The 19,990-nt window shown below is 32.6% G+C and overlaps 1 protein-coding gene across 7 annotated transcripts in view; it reads right to left on the bottom strand.

Annotated features, from left to right (window-relative positions):
• The window catches only part of LOC137645794 (trichohyalin-like), a 996,644-nt gene that overhangs the window by 622,840 nt on the left and 353,814 nt on the right, over nt 1–19,990 (bottom strand). For all 7 annotated transcript variants that reach the window (XM_068378737.1, XM_068378740.1, XM_068378739.1 and 4 more), the window contains exon 5: nt 6,444–6,594. In XM_068378737.1, the coding sequence (XP_068234838.1) occupies nt 6,444–6,594 (151 nt within the window). The remainder of the gene's footprint in view (nt 1–6,443; nt 6,595–19,990) is intronic.

The following is a 19,990-nucleotide window of genomic DNA, read 5'->3' as shown; positions in this document are numbered from 1 at the left end:
GGCATCATATAATTGGTGTAAATCTCACGCTGTACACAGGGAGATAATCCAAGCATAATGTTACCTAATATTACTCAAATATGACTTCCTGATTGTGGTAATATTCTTTCATTTAACTGAAATGTCTTCTTACTATTAGCTGGAACTCATTCGTTATTCCCACAAACTTAGAATGGAACATGGGAAAAGGAATTTATGAATATATAAGTGGCATTATAAAAAAACATAAGAACACTGGCCCTCCGTATGGGGGATTTCATTTACCTCTAAAAGAATATTTTATGGCTTTCCAGATAAGTTATTCTAAATAGAGTTAGAATTCCAATAATTGTAGGGTAAGGTTTTTGACATTAAAAAGGGAGATACTGACCAAATTTCTATATATATATATATATATATATATATATATATATATATATATATATATATATATATATATATACATATATATATATATATATATATATATATATATATATATATATATATATATATATATATATATATATATATATATATATGTATATATATATAATAATAATAATAATATTAATAATAATAATAATAATGATAATAATAATAATAAATTTCATATTAAAATCCTTCAACATTACTAGAAAAAAAGTCAGCTTCATAGGACAGGGTCGAATGATTTAGGAGCTAAAATTTTACTTGACAACCAAAACTACGATAATGTGACTTTTAGGGATAAATTGTGATTATTTTGACTCCACATTACTTAATACGTTCTAGAATTTCTGAGACTTGATTCTTTTGATATGAAAAGAAAATGGTGGAATTTTTTTTTTTACAAACATCCAGCGTGTGTCGATAAATTAAATAATCTACGTAAGTTTTCTAAACAAAACTCTTGTGATATATTGAACATTCCAGGTGCCAACGATGGAAAAATTATCTTTTTTTTCTATTTTGTGCAGTACTGGAAAAGAAAATTGTTGCTTTTCTTTTATTTCAGGACTATGAAAAGATTAAGTTAATCTATCAGTGATTCCACAATGTGAAAAATGTCTTTATTGAGGAAATGCTTCACTTGTGGTGTACAGCTTTCTGAGGGTGAGATTCGAGATGCTAAAGAGAAAGGTGTAAAGATGGAAAACATTTTCAGTTAGGACTGAAAGGTGTGAAAGTGCATGAATAATGCACGAAGGTGAATACAAAAGAGTGGTGAAACTTTTCAGGCAAGACAGAAAACCTCTCAAGTGCCTACGACATCTTTGAGAAGTCTACAGGAAGATTTTTACTCTGTTCTTGGTTTTTTTTTTTTGTGTGTGTTTGTGTGTGTATGTGTTAAAAAGAAGCATTATGTGAGTTCTTTGAAAAAGAAAACACAGCAAAAAAAAAACCGTTAATTGATCATGAATCTTGGAATTGTATAGAGACTCTTCGTGTTATGGACACTATTTTGAAAGCAGATGAAATGAGAAATGATGAATGGGGACAAAACAGTATCTATTCGCTTATGTAATGTAGTTACAATTAATGTAGTTTATTTAGATGTAATTTGTGTTATTGATGGAGGATTTCTGATTCATCGAGTTGTTTAGAAAATAGGAGAGATATTCTCAGCAATTCTAAACAGGTGCACTGAGTATGTAAATAAACACTACAAGAGGAATGCCATTGTTGTATTTGATGGATATCCAGAAAACCTGGCAGGAAAAGTACAAAATGTGCTGAGCGTGTTTGTCGAATTATTAATTCCACAAGAGACATTATGTTTGATGAAACAATGCCAGCAACAACAACCTAAAGTAAATTTCTCTTTAAAAAAAAAGGATTAAAAGTCGACTTATCACAATGCTCATCACCTGACTGATCATTGAGTTTTTTACTGCAAAAAAAGGCCACTAAAGATGCACACACACTGTTTGTTGCCTCTGCTATTAGAAGGTACTAAATCTGAAACAGTAACAGAAGAAGGCAAAGATGTAGACCTCTTGATCATCATCACAGCCTTGGTTGTATCATACGCAAATATATGGCTCTTAAAACCAGGTAAAAGAAATGCAGGAAGCAAACTGTACACGCCAACCTCCATGAAATTTGGATCAGGCATCAAGGACAACATTCTTTTCTTAAACGAGTATGAAAAACAAGCTACGAACATTTTGACAACTCTGGCGCCACAACAGTGCAACATTTTACAAAAAATTAATGGGAGAATGTTTATAGAGAATTTTATTCAAATTATTTTATGTACTTGCATCTTTCTCTCTGAAGTGAGTCCCAAACGAAATATTTGCAAAGAAAATTCCCGAGGTTGCGAAATAAAACTTATTGCTGCTTTCCCTGATTTCTTTCTTATTCGATCTTCTATTGACTGGCCTATTTTGATATATTTAATTTTGATTCTATGATTTAAAACGGTAGTCTTTCATAACACTACTCGACTCTGTGAATTAAAAACTATTGTGTCGGTTTTCTTTTTTGGGGTAGAGCTAAAATTCATTAGTAATTATAAAAATGATACTACTGTAATTCCAATACTTTTTTTTTTGCACCAACAATATTATAAATGAATAATAAAACAAAAACCAGATGGATAAGTTGATGAAAAACTACAGTAGGGACCTTAAATAATTATTAGGGATTTCACAAGTTATCACAAGGAATAATTTAAAAAAAAAAAAAAAAAAAAAAGATAAAGACTGCTTAAGGTGAGCTTAATTGACCTAAAAGTAAAAGTTGTGCCACCATCATATAACAGACTAGATTTAATGATTTAATGACAAAAAGTTAGGTAGTATAAAAAAATGTCTTCAACACCAATTTCGTTTAAAGTGTTAAACCTTTCAGAAACTCTGTATGTTACCTAAAACATTATCGCTAAAAGTTATCTATGAAAGACAAAAAGCATGAATATTTCATGAAATAGTGTACGCGCTTCTAAGAAGAAACCGGTGGCCTAAGATGTTGATAGGACATAAAATGTAAAACTCATCAGAAAGCCATTAAACTTTACTACGAAAGGTTGATCATTTTGATAAGGAACTGACATTCAGGTTATAAATATTTTAAGATCGCTGTTTTACGAATTCCAGTCGATCTTAAAAGAAGCTTATTGCTACCAATTGCCCTTTGCTAGGATTACTAGTAAGAACATACACACACACACACAAATTTATTAAAACATTGACTATGTAACACTTCTTGACGTAATAGGTAGGTAGATAGGCAGAAATAAATTGGTCAAAGCAAAATAATACATAAAACGATAATGAAAAAGATAGAATTTGATTTCCAAAAATTTTGAAAAATTACTATCCGGAATATGCCACTATCATTATCTTCATCTTTGAGCTTCAGTTTTCGTTTACTGAATCTCTGAACCTCATCAGCTGAAAAGCTGAACTTTTTAAAATTTTGGCCCATCAGAAAAAAAACGTAATTGGCGGCGAATCTCTTTTAGGCACAGTTTATTTTTTGTGTTCTGAGGAAGCAATAACAGATAAAGGTCATCAACTATGCCCTTAGAACCCCATTTTATTGCATTTGCCTTTTTTACATTAAAAATATACAAATAATTGGCAAGGAGCGCTTAATTTTTCTTGGTTCAGTCCTTGGACATTTTAATTCAGTCTTAGATTACGTCTCTTGCATGAGCTTAAATTGCAATATTCAGTAGTAAAGTTCCTGGAAAAAGGACCAATTGTATTCAAAAGATTCGTGATAAATAATCTTAATCTACTGTGTAATTTTACTCTTCTTATAAAAGGATGTTGCATTGCTGACACCTTGATCTAGATAGAAAAATTTCAGTCTCCTATGAGTATAATGAAAGAAGGAAGCATTACAGACAGTAGTAAACATGTGGATATTTTGCAATTGGTATCATACAGCGTTTCTTAACCTTTTCCGAACTCGGCACCCCTTTTGGTCAGGCCTAAGTGGTCCAGCACCACCAACCATCTGGATCATATATTTGGTTCATTCTCCAAAACAAAAAGAGTCATTATGACAACAGCATTGACAAAAACAATGAGAAAATAAAGGAAAGAACGTGGATAAACTCAATAAAAGTACTCATTAATGCAATATTTGTTGTTGCTTATGTGCGACCATTATTATTATTATTATTATTATTATTATTATTATTATTATTATTATTATTATTATTATTATTATTATTAGCTTAGCTACTACCCTTGTTGAAAAAGCAAGATACTATAAGACCAAGGACTCCAACAGGGTAAAATAGGCCAATGAGGAAAGGAAATAAGAAAATGAATAAACTTCATGAAACGCAATGAATAATCACTGTCCATGACCTAAATACAATCATACTTTGAGTTTTTTAGGATTCAACTTCATGCCCCATAGTTTGTACCATGCTCTAATTTTAGCTAGATTAAGGAATTCAGTAACCCCAGATTTAAATTCATGAAATGAAATTGATGCAAAGAGAGTAGCATTATATGCATATGCAACAAGCTTTTATTCTAGGCCAAACCACATGTCATGTGTATATAGTATAAAAAGTGGTGGACGAAGAACACTACCCTGAAGAACACCAAATATCACATTTCTATAATTAATATGGTGGCCATCAACAACAACTCTTTGCGATCTATTATTTAGAAATTCAATAATGATGCTAAGAAAAGACCCATTCATTCCCAACTGCCACATACGTGACATTCCCCAGCACCCTCTGAAATCGATTTCAGCACCTTCTGGGGGCTCTAGCACCCCAGGTTAAGAAACGCTGGTATAATATCTTTGATAACAAAGATTAACCACGTATTTTAACATATAAAATTCACCTCAACAACTTTAACCCTTTTTTTCCCATTCACATTCAACATCAATACTTCCCTTCCATAGAGTTGGTACAAATAGTCCTTTATACAATCCCACCTCGGCTTCTAGACTTCAAGACAATATAGGTCTCTCCCCAATCTTCTATACATTTTCTGTTACACTTCTACTTTCTCATAATCGAGACCTATCCCTTCCCTCCTCTTGCATCTATTCACCATATTTACTCACAGATTCGCATATGAATCAACCACTTCCATTCCTCTACTGTCCATACTAATATTCATTACTCCATCTAACGAAAAATGGGTGTATGGTGCAAATTACAGGGATGGGATGAACCCCTAACAGAATTCAAAGTATTTTTGTAATTAGATCTGGGAAATTAGATGCCCCAGCTCTTTTTATTCACAAGGTTTTTTCCAAATGCAGGCAGCACCTAAAATTCTAAGTGTGTCTTGATTGCAATATTTCTCTGAAAATCATATCCGGTCTTCAACCTCAAAAAAATTAGTATATTGAGAGTCTTTCAAGATTTTTGGAGACCTGTATCTTCTGAGGAAATATTCAATTAATCTATTCGCCATATTTTGAGTATTGTTTTTTTTCTGGTCTTTAGAAGCTGATTGTCATCTTAATTTGTTGGTAAATAAGAAAAAAAAACTTGTAGTTTTAAATTCCTTATCCATGATCTGAATTTTCATATTAGCCCACAATATACCATACACTTGGTAATATAAGGTGTGCAGTTAATTCAAAATATTTTTTTTTTTTTTTTGCTTGTAACAAATTTATGGCATAAGCTTCCCAATCAAATAGTTGAATCAGAAGAGCTTCAGAAGTCCAAACTTAGTGCAAATTCTATTCTGTCGAGGAGGTTAGCATGTCTTGCTTTACAGTTTATATGTTACATATCTCTTCAATTTTTTTATTATTCTTAATATGTTCTATTTTTCTGTTTTATAGTTTATTCTTTCCCTCTCTATTTCTTTTCCACACTAGGTTGCTTTACTTGTCAAGGATCTTTGGCTTATGGCATTTCTGTTGACCGACTAAAGTGATAGCTTGGCAAGCAATATCAATAACAATCTACCTAGCTTCCATTTAACCTCATTACCTTGCTTCTGCACACGTTTAATCTCAACTTTCTTCTTTTCCAAACATTATAAAAAAAAAATTCCAATTTTTTTCTCACTGTCTTTAATTAGCACTTTATTATCTGGAAAAATCCTTCATTGTAAACACTAACTCAATTTCTCACCCTACAACTTCGCACCTACATCCGCATAAAAATCTTTACCCGAATTTCTAACAGACATGTTAACATTCCCTCGAACAACAATGACTCTCTTTTAGATAAAGGAATCATTAAATTTCAAATCATGAGTTGCATTGGCAGTGAATATCTTTCAGTTAATCAATAATGTTATTTTGAAGTAAGTATATATTAAGCAAGATAAAAGGCATTGTGTTCAGATAGATATCATCAATCAGCCAATATTTTTTTGAAGTGGGCCTGCACATCATTTCACTAAATAATTCTTTTTTGTAAGTTGATATATTTTACCAAATCCGTTATTTTATTTCAATCATCATAAATATATTTGGTTTATTGTTACAAAAATTAACCTATTATCCTATTCTGTTACAGTACAATTCCTCACCTTCAGATTCGTTATTGCTTGTCTCGCCTGCTCCAGTTCATAGGTGACTGCTTTCTCCCTCCGGAGTGCACGGTCTGCATCCTCTCTCGCCGCTGCTATTGCCGCCCGCGCGTCACCACCCATCATTCCCATGCCACCCTCTAAGTCCAGCCTGTAAGGGGAGATGGATTTCACTCACTGAGCTAAGATGGCATTACAATCAACTGGCAAAATTTCAGCAAATAAAAAATCTATTGACCCTTCAGAAGTGACGGCTTCATATACATCTCTTGCAAGTAGGGAAAAAAAAATTATCAAAGAAACAGTACTTCACAGGGGAAGTGACACCGCTACAAATATTATACTAACATTATGAATGGATAAGAACTATAAACGAGAGATCTATAGTGCATATGAAGTAATAATAGCAATTTTTGATAACTATTGCTATAGCAAAAACATTCTGAGCTGGGAGCATTACGAAAATTAACGTAATGTATATCAACATAAAATACAACTATGCATCCAACAGTGTTTGCTTGTAAGTGTTTTATTAACACTAATAACCTGAACGACACAATAATAATAATAATAATAATAATAATAATAATAATAATAATAATAATAACTAGCTGAACTCGGGACGGATATTGTTTATGAGATCAGCATAGTCCCTCGTTGATGTTGCTCACTATCGCGCAGTTCATTGTAATGCTATTACATTTAACAGCCTATTTAAGAAGGCTACATGATAGCTGTGTTTTTTAAACTTTAGCTATTACCATGGAATTTGGTAGGAACAGAGAAACTGTTTCCCATCAATCCGTGAAATTTTTTATTTGGATATGTGAATTATTCTAGGAACAATTTACTCCACCCCAAAAATAACCATTCAACCCGTACCGAAATAACGTTTGCCGTGGCTTTTCTATGGTAGATATCAACATGAAAATTGGTATGGACAAAGTAAATATCCATCCCTTGGATCCTTGAAAATTTCATTTAGATATGGGAAGCATTCTACGAGTATTTTACGGCGCCGCCGAAAATCGGCCTCCAGTGGATATCGAAAAATGGCTACTGTGACTTTTCTATTGCAGTTCTCTATACTAAAATTGGTATGAATGTAGTTCACATAACGTCCATGAAACCCTGATAAAATAATTTGGATATCTGTAAAATTCTAGGAGTAGTTTGCTTTTCCTAACTGATTTTTTAGCTAAAAGTCGTCACTTACGAATAAGAATAAGTGACAGGCAGGGCATGCCTATAGCAAGTATGAACATGAAAATTCGCAGAAACAAAGCTTATGTATATCTAAATAATCCCTTAAAATTTCATATCAATATATTTTTTGTTATAGGAGTTATAGACTCCGCCGCCGAAAATATCATCTGCTACCCCAACCCACCTACTGTCCGAAATCAATGATTAGGGAATGACTGGGTTACTGGTTAGGTGAGAAAAAAAAAAATGCCATTTCATATAAGGTCACTCACTACGTATGCGACAATAATAATAATAATAATAATAATAATAATAATAATAATAATAATAATAATAATAATAATAATAATAATAACAGTGCAAGAAATATTCGAAAAAGTTTCAAGGAATTCAGGCAACTCGCACAAATATTTTCATTTTCTATAAATGTTGACGCTAAAAGACAATCAAACATGGTTTATACATTTCAATATCAATAATCAATAAACAACAGGACAGACAGAGATATCCTGGCCGAAAGAATTTGAAAATGAACATAATTTATATTACGGAATATTTGTGAATAAATCCATTCAGTGCTACTTGCTTACCCATATTGGTAATTTTCTTTTCTGAGCTTTTGCTGAACTTAAACAGTCTCAAATTATCCAAATGATGAAGAAGGTCAGTTAAAAAAAAGATAAGATTAAGAGCACAATACTAAATAAAAATACGAGTAATGTTTTCAAATTCAAACAGTTGGGCGTAAGTGGGTCATTCCTTAGCATCATTGTTGAATTTTTAAGTAATATACTCCAAAGGGTAGTTGTTGATCGACCCCACATTATTATTATTATTATTATTATTATTATTATTATTATTATTATTATTATTATTATTATTATTATTGTTGTTGTTGTTGTTGTTGTTATTATTATTATTAGATTGTTACTACTATTAGTCTTCTTATTCTTCTCCGGTCTTTGATCGCTAATAACTCAGCCAACTTTAAAGCGTTTGCTTCCAAACTTGACCCATACGTAGGAAGTACGAATCAAGAAAGTTACAACACCCTCTATGCACAAAGCAAAAATCATTTAAAACGATTGCTCTTCGAGATCTCAAGAACTATTCTATGAATTTTCCCTAGAGATATCTTGGACCATGGTCTAGTGCAGGCACAAGTCTGAGCTAATTATGTCAGGTAATTTCTGAGATGTCAGGAAATCAAAAATGCCTCCCATATGGTCGAAAATGCTATATCAGAAACTACTTGACTGATTTGAACCAAAATTGGTGGAAATTGTGCAATATGAATAACCTTAACCCTGACATCAAGGTCACAGGACGATTTTTGGGAAAAGATAATTTTTTTTTTTATTTACTGAAACTACGGTCCTATCCAGCCAGATTCCACACAAGATTTGGTCCTAGTATTAAAAGTAGGGGTTAGGTGGCCTTCCAAGGCAACCTAGATAGTAAAAGACTGATTATCTTGTTAAGAAGTGTATTTTAGGTGCCTTTGTATGCCTATAATCGACAATATACTATATCCTATCTTTCTATTGTTTCAATATCTCTGAGAGCAAATTATTGGCAAATTCTGTGTAGAGTTCTTTCTATGAATCGATTCAGCAATTCTAATATTCTAATATTCACTGGTATTGTTATTACTAGGAATCTTCTTATTCTTCTCCGGTCCTTAATCGCTAATAACTCGGCCAATTTCAAAGCGTTTGCTTTCAAACTTGAGTTGCGGTATGACCCATATAGGGAAGCATAAATCAAGAAAATCGTGCAGGTGCATGCAGCACCCTCTATGCACAAATCAAAAATAATTTAAAACGATTGCTCTTCGAGATCTCAAGAACCTAACTATAAATTGCTTTCAAACTTTTGCTAGACATGCCTTGGCTCATGGTCTAGTGCAGGCGCAATTTTGAGCTAATTCTGTTAAGTAATTTCTGAGATATCATGAAACCACATATGGCTGCCACACGGTTGAAAATGTTAAATCAGAAACTACTTGGCCGATTTTAGCCAAATTTAATGAAAATGTAGAGGGTAATGAGACAACATAAATTATGCAATACGAATGACCTTGTCTTTGACCCCAAGGTCTCAAGACGATTTTTGTGAAAAGATAGATTTTGGAAAAATACTAAATTTACGGTTTTAGCCGAGCCTTAAAAGTAAGGGTTAAGTGGCCTTCCAAGGTAACTAAGATAGTAAAAGGCTGGTTACTTTGGTAAGAAGTGTTGTTTAGGTCCCTTTGTAGGCCAATAATCAATAATATACTATTTCCAACCTTTCTATTGTTTCAATATCCCTAAGCGCAAATTATTGACAAATTCTGTGTGGGGTTCTTTCGATGAATTGCTTCAGCAGTTCTAATGTTCACTCGTTGTTATTATTATTATTATTATTATTATTATTATTATTATTATTATTATTATTATTATTACTAGTTAAGTTATAACCCTAGTTGGAAAAACAGGATGCTATAAGCCCAAGGGCTTCGGTAGGGAAAATAGTCCAGTGAGGAATAGGAATAAGGAAATAAATAAACAACATATGAGAAGCAACAGTGATAAATATTAAATATCTTAAGATCAGTAACAACGTTAAAAGGGATCTGTTATATATAAACAAGGAAAAGAGAATCACGTCAGCCTGTCTAACCTAAAAACACTCCTGGAGGTTTGAGCTTCTGTATTTCCGCCAATTCAACTGTCTGATTAGGAAGAGCATTCCACAATCTGGACACAGCTGGAATAAAACTTCTGGGATACTATGTAATGTTGATCCTTATGATGGAGAAGCATGACTGTCAGAATGAACTGCTTACCTATTCCTGAGTTTTGGAATGTGATATCTGGTGTTCCTCAGGTTAGTGTACTGGGCCCATTACTTTTAAAGCTATATGCACTAGATATGTGGTTTAACCTAGAAAATGAACTTATTGCATATGCAGATGATGCTACTTTCTTCCCACCAATTTAATCTCCTGTTGATTTGTGGTTGTTGAATACCTGAATAGAGATCAAGGTAAAATTAGTGCATGGTTCTAATTATGGGGCATGAAGTTGAATCCTAGTAAGATTCAAAGTGTGATTGTAAGTAGCTTGAGGACAGGGTCTCTTCAAAATCAGTTTTCTGCATTGGTAATGTAATTATATACAACTCCTTTAAATTTTTAAATGTAATTCTTGATTGAAAATTTACTTTTGAAAAACAAACTCAGTCTGTTTCTTCTTCAATTACGTAAATAATTGGCTTATTAAGAAAATCTTTTTTAAGATTATCGATGATCAATCTATCCTCAAAATCTGTTTTAATTCTTTCATTCGAGTATTGGTCTCTTGACTGGTCTTCAGTAGCTGACTCTCTCCCTCTCTTTTAATATGTTGGGAAAAAAAAACTTGTAGTCTACTAAATATTTTATACCCGGTTGTTCAGTTAGTTGTGTGTGCATGTTGCATAAGATTTTTCATAATTCGAACCATTGTATTCAGATTCTGCCAGACTGCACCATGTTATACATAATACTAGGTATGCAGTTAGTTCAAACAGTCTTTCCTTCTCCCTGATAAGGCTCATCACTGTAAAGTATTGCAGAAGTTTAATTCCAGCTGTGACCAGATTGTGGAATGATCTTCCTAACCAGGCTGTTGAATCGGTGGAACTTCAGAAGTTAATAATTGCATTGAATGTATGTATGCTTAACAGGATGACATTATTCTCTTTTCATTGTTTATAAAACCGATCTATTACAACGTTGTTACTAATCTAAAGATATATTTTTTTTGTATTACTTCTCAGTTTATTCATTTCCATATTTCCTTTGCTCACTTGGCTATTATCCTTGTTGGTTCCCTTTAGCTTGTAGCATCCTCTTTTCCAATTGAGTTTGTGGCTTAGCTAATAATAATAATAATAATAATAATAATAATAATAATAATAATAATAATAATAATAATAACCATTCAACTACAATAGATATGAATGGATATATCAACTAGACATCTACCAAATCTCTCTCATAATTACGCTTAAATGATTTTCATAATATTCTTTGATGTATTTTACTTCCATGCAAATATATTTGCATACATTCTCTTACGTCGAAAAAAGTAAACTAAAACGAAAAAATCACGCAAAGAGTTCAAGTTCTACAGTATATCATAAATGATTTTCTACTGATCCGCGGAGGAACGATAACCAAAGTTGAAATTCTAATATTTTGTCTGTCTTTGAAAACTAGGTCACGACCAAAAAAGATCGGTCCAATATGATCAAAATCAGAAGTCCGAAAAAATAATGGATTTTATGGGATTTTTCTGCCGACACGACCGTTCAGCAAACCTCAGTTTTATTTCTTTTCAGAACGTGAATTTGTCTAATCCACTTTAGTGCGGGGAAATACAGCTAAGATTTGTCAAATATATATTCATCCTGGTCACTAACTTCAAAATATAAAAATAAAAAATCTTTTCTAGTGACATAAAGTTCAAGAAAGTTTGATAAATCTAGAAATCATATTCAATTAACGTAATTGTATAATAGATGCAAGAAGAAATGAATGATTTTGACCTAAGAGGAATAATTTTTAGCAAAATTAACAATCAAAATATATCCATGTACATAAGCACACATGCACTGTGTGTATATATATATATATATATATATATATATATATATATATATATATATATATATATATATATATATATATATATATATATATTTATTTATATATACATACATACATATATATATATATATACGTATATATATATATATATATATATATATATATATATATATATATATATATACAAATATATGTATATACATACATATATATTCATATATATAAATATATATATATATATATATATATATATATATATATATATATATATATATATATATATATATATATATATATATATATATATTACATAGACACGTCGGATAACTTCTCCTCTGGTTTCTTTCTCTTTCGTGCCTCTTTTATGGCACCAACTGTGATTTGTGATTCCCTCGAGGTCTTTCTTTCAAAAAAAAAAAGAAAAAAAAAAAAACATTATCGTGATAGGTTTGCCTCTTTCTTCCTTTTCTGGTGTTTTGAAAATGACTTCAATCATTGACCTTATAAAATTTGCCTGCTCTGTTGGCTACTGTTTTTTTAAATTATATTTTTTTTTAATAAAACTGTGTAATTCAGCCCCTTTTGCCATCACTTCCTTTATCATTGAAAAGGGTATGGGATCCCTTCCCTCCTCCTCTGAGAACATATCTTTCTTTCGCTATCTAGTACTTCTTATTGTAAAGGTGTTGGAGTTCCTCTATTGCCAGCATTCTGTGTCATGATCGCTCTTCAACATAATTTTCAGAAACATCTAACCTCAATGATTACCTATAAAAAAGTGATCTTGACCAAAGGTTCATTCTCAGGCTCAGGATCATGTTCACACCCTCCAAAGTCTCTGTCTGCTACACAAACTGACCACAGCTTCCTCTTGGCAGAGTTCATTATTCTGGAAGCTTCTTCTACTAAGATTTTTTCAATGCAGTTTAGAACATTGTAAATGTTAACTCTGTAATACAGGTGACCTTGACTATCTTTGAAAAGGTGCTTTGGTGTTCAAATTTTTAAAGTTAAATATTACATATTGGGTTGGGAACAGGCATTTCTCAACAATAAACCATTAAACTCCTTTAAAAACTCCTTCTCCTTTTCGGGAAGAGGCGTAGGCTCATTGACAACAAATAAGATATACTGTACATTACCCAGGAAGAGAAGCCCTTGGCTGGGCATAAGCCTATAAATAAATGTTAGGCTAGCTCTGTTGCTGCTTGGGGATGTTAGTAGCAACTGTAAGATCAAGCCCGTACTAGTTTCCTATTTCAAAAGCCAGAGGGTTTTCAAGAAAACCAGTGTGATAAAGGACACTTAAATATTATGTAGAGTTCCATCAGTAAAGTCTGGGGAACTGGACTGATCGCCTTGGCGTGAATACAGTTTAGGTTCAGTGTGTAAAAATACCTCCGGGAGAAACAGTTGAGATCGATCTTCTTAAAGTGGATAGAGTTTAGGTTCAGTGTGTAAGAATTCCTCCAGGAGAAACAGTTGAGATCGATCTTCTTAGAGTGAATAGAGTTTTGGTTCAGTGCAAAAAAATACCTCTAGGAGAAACAGTTGAGATCGATCTTCTTAGAGTCAATAGAGTTTAGGTTCAGTGTGTAAAAATACCTCCAGGAGAAACAGTTGAGATTGATCTTCTAAGAGTGAACTGAGTATAGGTTCATTGTGTAAAAATACCTCCAGGCGAAACAGTTGAGATCGATTTTCTTAGAGTAGATAGAGTTTGAGTTCAGTATGAAAAAAATACCTCTAGGAGAAACAGTTGAGATCTATCTTCATATATTGGATAGAGTCTGGGTTCAGTGTAAAGAAATACCTCTAGGAGAAACAGTTGAGATCGATCTTCTCAGAGTGAATAGAGTTTGGGTTCAGTGTGGAAAATACCTCCAGGAGAAACAGTTGAGAACGGACTTCATATAGTGGATAGGGTTTGGAAATACCTCCAGGAGAAACAGTTGAGATCAATTTTCTCAAGAGTGGATAGAGTTTAGGTTCAGTGTGTAAAAATTCCTCCAAGAGAAACAGTTGAGATCAATCTTCTCAGAGTGGATACAGTTTAGATTCAGTGTGTAAAAATACCTCCAGAAGAAACAGTTGAGATCAATCTTCTTAGAGTGGATAGAGTTTGGGTTCCGTGTGTAAAATTACCCCCAGGAGAAACAGTTGAGATCGTTCTTCCTTGAGTGGATAGAGTTTGGTTTCAGTGTGAAAAAATACCTCCCGGAGAAACCGTTGAGATCGATCTTCTTAGAGTGGATAGAGTTTATTTTCAGTGTGTGAAAATACCTCCAGGAGAAACAGTTAAATTCGATCTTCTTAGAGTGGATGGAGTTTGGGTTCAGTGTGAAAAAATATCTCTAGGGGAAACAGTTGAGTTCGATCTTCTTAGAGTGAACAGAGTATGTGCTCAGTGTGAAAAAAATATCTTCAGGAGAAATAGTTGAGATCGATTTTCTTATAGCGGATAGAGGTTGGGTTCAGTGTGAAAAAATACCTCTAGGAGATACAGTTGAGATCGATATTCTTAGAGTGGATATAGTATGGTTCAGTATGGAAAAAGACATCCAGGAGAATCAATTGGCTCAACATATATTCAAGAAAATATATTTACCATTCAATCCACCAAGACCTATCAACTACAATATCTCCCTACTTTTTTAATAAATCTACTTCTGTAAACATTGATTTCGAATTATAAATATACTAAGAAGCACGAACATATCCCGATAAAAAGAACCCACAAACGTTAGGTCAACTTAAGACTGTAATTAACATGTGGTACGCAACGCACATATTAAACTACAGTCGCAAACGTGACATTAAATGTAACCAAATAATTAATGCTCCATTATTATTCCATTATGTTATATATCTTTTATGCTAATTTCAATCTCATCGACAAGAACTATTGATTGCAAACACGCATTTGTTACCCTTATGTGACGCCTAACTGTTCAGAGGATAATATCAGATTTATGTTAGTAATTATTTCAGCAATGACTAAAATGTACATTCAGTGTTGTTACCAGTTTCCATTTAGTAATTTGATCTTGATCTTCTCTTTTCAGTGTGAGTATTTATTCTCTTATTATATTCTATAGCGGCTTTTATTTAAAACACAAATTTCTCCCGGCTTACAAATTCTTGCTTTATGTTTTTCCAAAAGGCCTTATAGAATTCCACTGGGAGATCATCTATCTCAGGACTTTTCCCATTTTTCATTCCACGAAGAGCTGCAAACACTTCAGACTCCGTCACGTCTGCTTTTAATATTTCATTTTCATTTTAGTGTATAGCATTATTGATTAAAAGGGTAAACCTTTGTTAATAAAGTTTATTAAAGTTTTCCTTTTCAAATAGGTTTTCAAAATAGTCGTTTGCGCACATAATAACTGTATTGGGATTATCAATTTTAATACTATCTTCTCTTCGGATCTTATACAGAAAAGTTTTAGAATCTTTTTATTTTCCTGGCAGATACGCTGACACTTGTTCTCTATTTAATCTATCATCAACTTTAGATATTTTTTTTACTTATTCACATATTTCATCTTAAATACTAGTCATTTTTAATTTTATATAATTCATTAATAATATTCTCTCTGCATTTAACAATTGATTTTCTAATCTTCTCATTTACCTGGTAATTCAATGAATTAAGTAGTTCATATCTTTCCTGGTTAATTTGTATTGAACAGTTTACAAAAACGAAATTTTGCTGTTCATTAGCAAGGATCCACCAGCATTTAATATTTTCTCAAATTGACCTTTCTTATTTCTTATCTCAACACGTGATCATGAAATTACCTTTAAGCAGATCATTTCTTAAAATACTACAATTCAATTTCCAGTACCCATTACTTAATGACATTACTCTTCCCTATTTTATTGTTATCTTGAAATTGTCCAAACTAGCTGACACGCATATTTCGAATATCACTTATATGATAATCCACAATCGGATTACTCACTACTGGGTAATGAAAGTGTGGACCAGGAGGAAGATCTCGGTATTATTATCACCAAGGATTTGTAAATCTCTCAAATAAAATATATCCAACCTTGACCCATAGTTTTCCCTAATATGTGTATACCCTACATGGTGATTTAGGAGAAACCAAGTGTCCTTCAATTTCAAACAATTTTAAAGCATACAAGAGATTTAGATAAAAGGTAACTACCGAATTTGAACAATCCATATCCTAGTAATAGAGTTCAAATCTCCCCCAATTATAGTGATACTTACATTATTTGGCAAGGAATACATATCCTTTTGTTACTTCCAGCAGGTGAGTAGATATTGATTAACTGAATGTACACATATGAACAAGAACTGGCATTCACTAACTGACCATTTATTTAATTTTCTACCTTCAGGACATCCACACTTGATGATTTACGTATAGGAATAAAAGCCCCCTTTTAAGGTATTATGTATAATTAACCACAATCTTGCAACATTCTTTTCTATATACTCTAGTTTCCCTTCCCTTTTTCCTGTATTTATATTCTGTTCATTAATTAATATAGTACCAAGTATTTATAAATACATTAAATTTACTCATTTGATTTGCTTATTCATATAATTAAGGCCATTTGCATTGACTGTCGCTATATTTAGTATGAATGAAATGAATTTAATAGAGATTAGAGAAGAAAGGGTACATAAATTAACAGAGTTTATGCTTCTTTGGACATTTTTCTGTTTCGTAATCTGATGATGAATTCTTATGATACACCTCCATGCTATGGTCTTCATCCTTTTTCAAAGTTATCTTGACCAAATTTCCTGTTTTTAGGTCAGTATTACATTGTTCCCCTATGGGCATTGATTCTCTGGGACGTATTCTCGCATTTTCTAAGTTGTTAAATTCTTTTCCAATATCTATATCTTCATTTTTTGATGATTCGCCATTTTCCATCATTACCTAATGAACTTTCGCCTGGACTTTGAAAATTTTCATTGTATCGGTTCCTATTCCTTGTGTTATTCCATTTCCCTGGGTTTCCTCATCCATGCATTTCCTTCATTTCCATTTTCTGATCACTTTTCGAAAGGTTTTCCTTAACAGTCCAGTGTTTCTTCTTCCAACATCCTCGTCAACCAGAACTTGTTCAGACTGAGCAACCTTTCCTTATCCACAAGGCTGCCTTTGTCTTTTACCGTTGCTGCAGTCTAGCCATTCTTTGTAGTTTTTGTTTTCAACATATTCCCCTTCTGCTCAGAGACCTTGTCAGGGAAATCTCATTCTTTAAACATAGGTCTCGTAACTGCTATTTTACAATCTTTTGCCTGATGTTCAACTTGTTTGCACCTAAAACATGTATGCTGTTGTCTATAAAGAACACAATTAGTGTAAAACCCATGACTGATAGATGAGGGCACATTTTCTTTTAATCTCATTTTAGCTGTTCGCATACCTGTCAAATATCATTTGAATGGACCAAGAACATACCTGTTACGTATTATTCCTTCGACATTTCCATGGTTAGATAATTCTGAATTTAAAAACTTCATCCTGGAGTTCAAAGGAAGCATTTCTTATCGATAAATGTGTAACTGGGGAACTAAAGTTAGCAATATTTACCTGTCTAGCAATTTTTACCTGTCCACACTAAATCCTTTATCATGATGTCAGAAAACACTTCCAGTATCAATTTAACGATGAGTCGGTTCCTATTCATAAGCTGTATTCTAATAGTACAATTCGGATTAAATTTCACACACGAAATATCTAACTCACAAAATCTATGGAAGGTTAAGCAGAAAACTGCAGCCCTATAAAGTCATTTCTCTTAAGTAACGTTGAATGATATAGCATTTACCAAAATCATTAGTATAATATGTCAAAAGATATCAGCACCGTTGCCCGAAACCTAGCAGAGGTTCAGGCCCTACCACGTCTGTATGAAACCTTGCAGTATATTTAGTCTATGGTAGAAACTATCTTATTTTCTACATACATCACTAATCACATTATATTAAGAAACCTTTCATCTTATTTCCTCTCAGTGAAAAAGTTCAGGTTTCAAAGAAATTGTCGAAAACTTGGTAATATCTCCATCAACATTTTGTTTACCAAGCTCTTCTTCTTCCCTGGTAGAAACTATGTCCTGAGTTTATTTGCACTACCTCTTTCATAAATACCATGTTATCCTTCCGATGTTCTTCAGTTCGTTAATTAAATATCAAAGTTGTGCATTACAAGGATAGTTGAAAAAGTTTCAGGTTTCCAGCATGAATTAAAGCAACAGTAAATCATATCTCTTTCATTTTCAGTTTTATCTTTAGGCAAGTGTAATAAAAACCTATCGGAACTAATGATAGAGAAAGGTAACTACTATGCATCCCGTGTCTCTTTGGCTCCTATTGGCGAAACCGCAAGTGGAGATAACAATTCAGAATGGGACATTCGAGAGTCCAGATAAGCCTTTAACTTCTGCCAAGGCTGCGCAGGTAGATAGGACTGCTGAGTAAAAAAAAAATAGCCACCTCTCCAAAGTATACCTGTCTGTCCTGAGATGGGAGGACTTGCCTACAACGGTGTTGATGCCCATTCCCTGAGAATACATTTAACTTCAATGAAAAACTGTAAATCTTGGAAAATAATGTTATAGTTTCATTTAATACATTTAGTTTTATTATGATGAACGTTCCCTTAAAAAAAAAGCCCATGAAGTAAAAAAAAATTGCTTAACAACTGAACAAGTTTTAGTGGTAATGTGTGAAGTGTTAGTATAACACTATAAAATGGGTAATAGTGATATTCACATATGAAAAGGGAGATTTAAAAGAAACAACGTAGAAAACGAAAACCATCGAGGTTATATGTAACACTTATAACGATACATTCATTTGACGAAACACCAGTTCGACTGAATTGCCGTTCGTCAAATCGTCCCAAGACGATATGTCGGTCAACGAAACGCCCGAGTACTCACCGTTTCAATTAACTCTTCAGCGGAATATTTTAATGCTGCTTTGAAATCAAGATTTCTTAGCTATTTCATTCAGAAATGTTCATAGTATTTTGTACACATTTAATTTATTGTTTTTCTCTAACCAGAACCATTTTTTTTACAGTATGGTCGTGATATTTCCCAGTAGTGTGATAAATCAACCGTTTTAATCATGAAAGTCCCAGAACGGTGTCTTGTAGTACTTACTCATCTTGTCTAAGTCTGGCAAATTGCCTTTTTTAATTAATAATCAAGAGCGTTTCTAGACGTAAAGCTTTAAAAGTTTCCCATTTCAGTCTTCTGCTTTGTGCTATAGTATCAAAAGTTAAATAAAGTTCTGGCATAAATAATAATGAACGTTTACTGCTATCAGTGTATTTCAAATGGTCGTTTAACATATAGCACCGTGTAATGTTATTTCAGAGAAGTAACTGTTATTCCTGAATGTCGAAATATGGTAGAATTTAACTATCCTTAAGACATTTCTATATTTCAAGAGAAAGAAAAAGAAAAACCATATGTCTGCGATCTAGGAGATTTATCATCTGACTAGTGTTACTTTCTTGCTATTCCATCACAAACGTTTTCATACAATAATGTTTAAAAATCTTCGCATTTCATACCTTGGTTCCAACTAGTAACGGCAAGGTTTTTCAAGGTTTTTCTCATGTGTTTTGATTCCTCTTCTCCGCATTTTAATCATCATATATTTTCAATAGGTGATTCAAAAGAAAACCATTATGCTTCCGGG

The sequence above is a fragment of the Palaemon carinicauda genome, chromosome 8 (genome assembly GCF_036898095.1).
Source record: "Palaemon carinicauda isolate YSFRI2023 chromosome 8, ASM3689809v2, whole genome shotgun sequence".
Classification (NCBI taxonomy): domain Eukaryota; kingdom Metazoa; phylum Arthropoda; class Malacostraca; order Decapoda; family Palaemonidae; genus Palaemon; species Palaemon carinicauda.
This window is presented reverse-complemented; position numbering and strand designations above follow the sequence as displayed.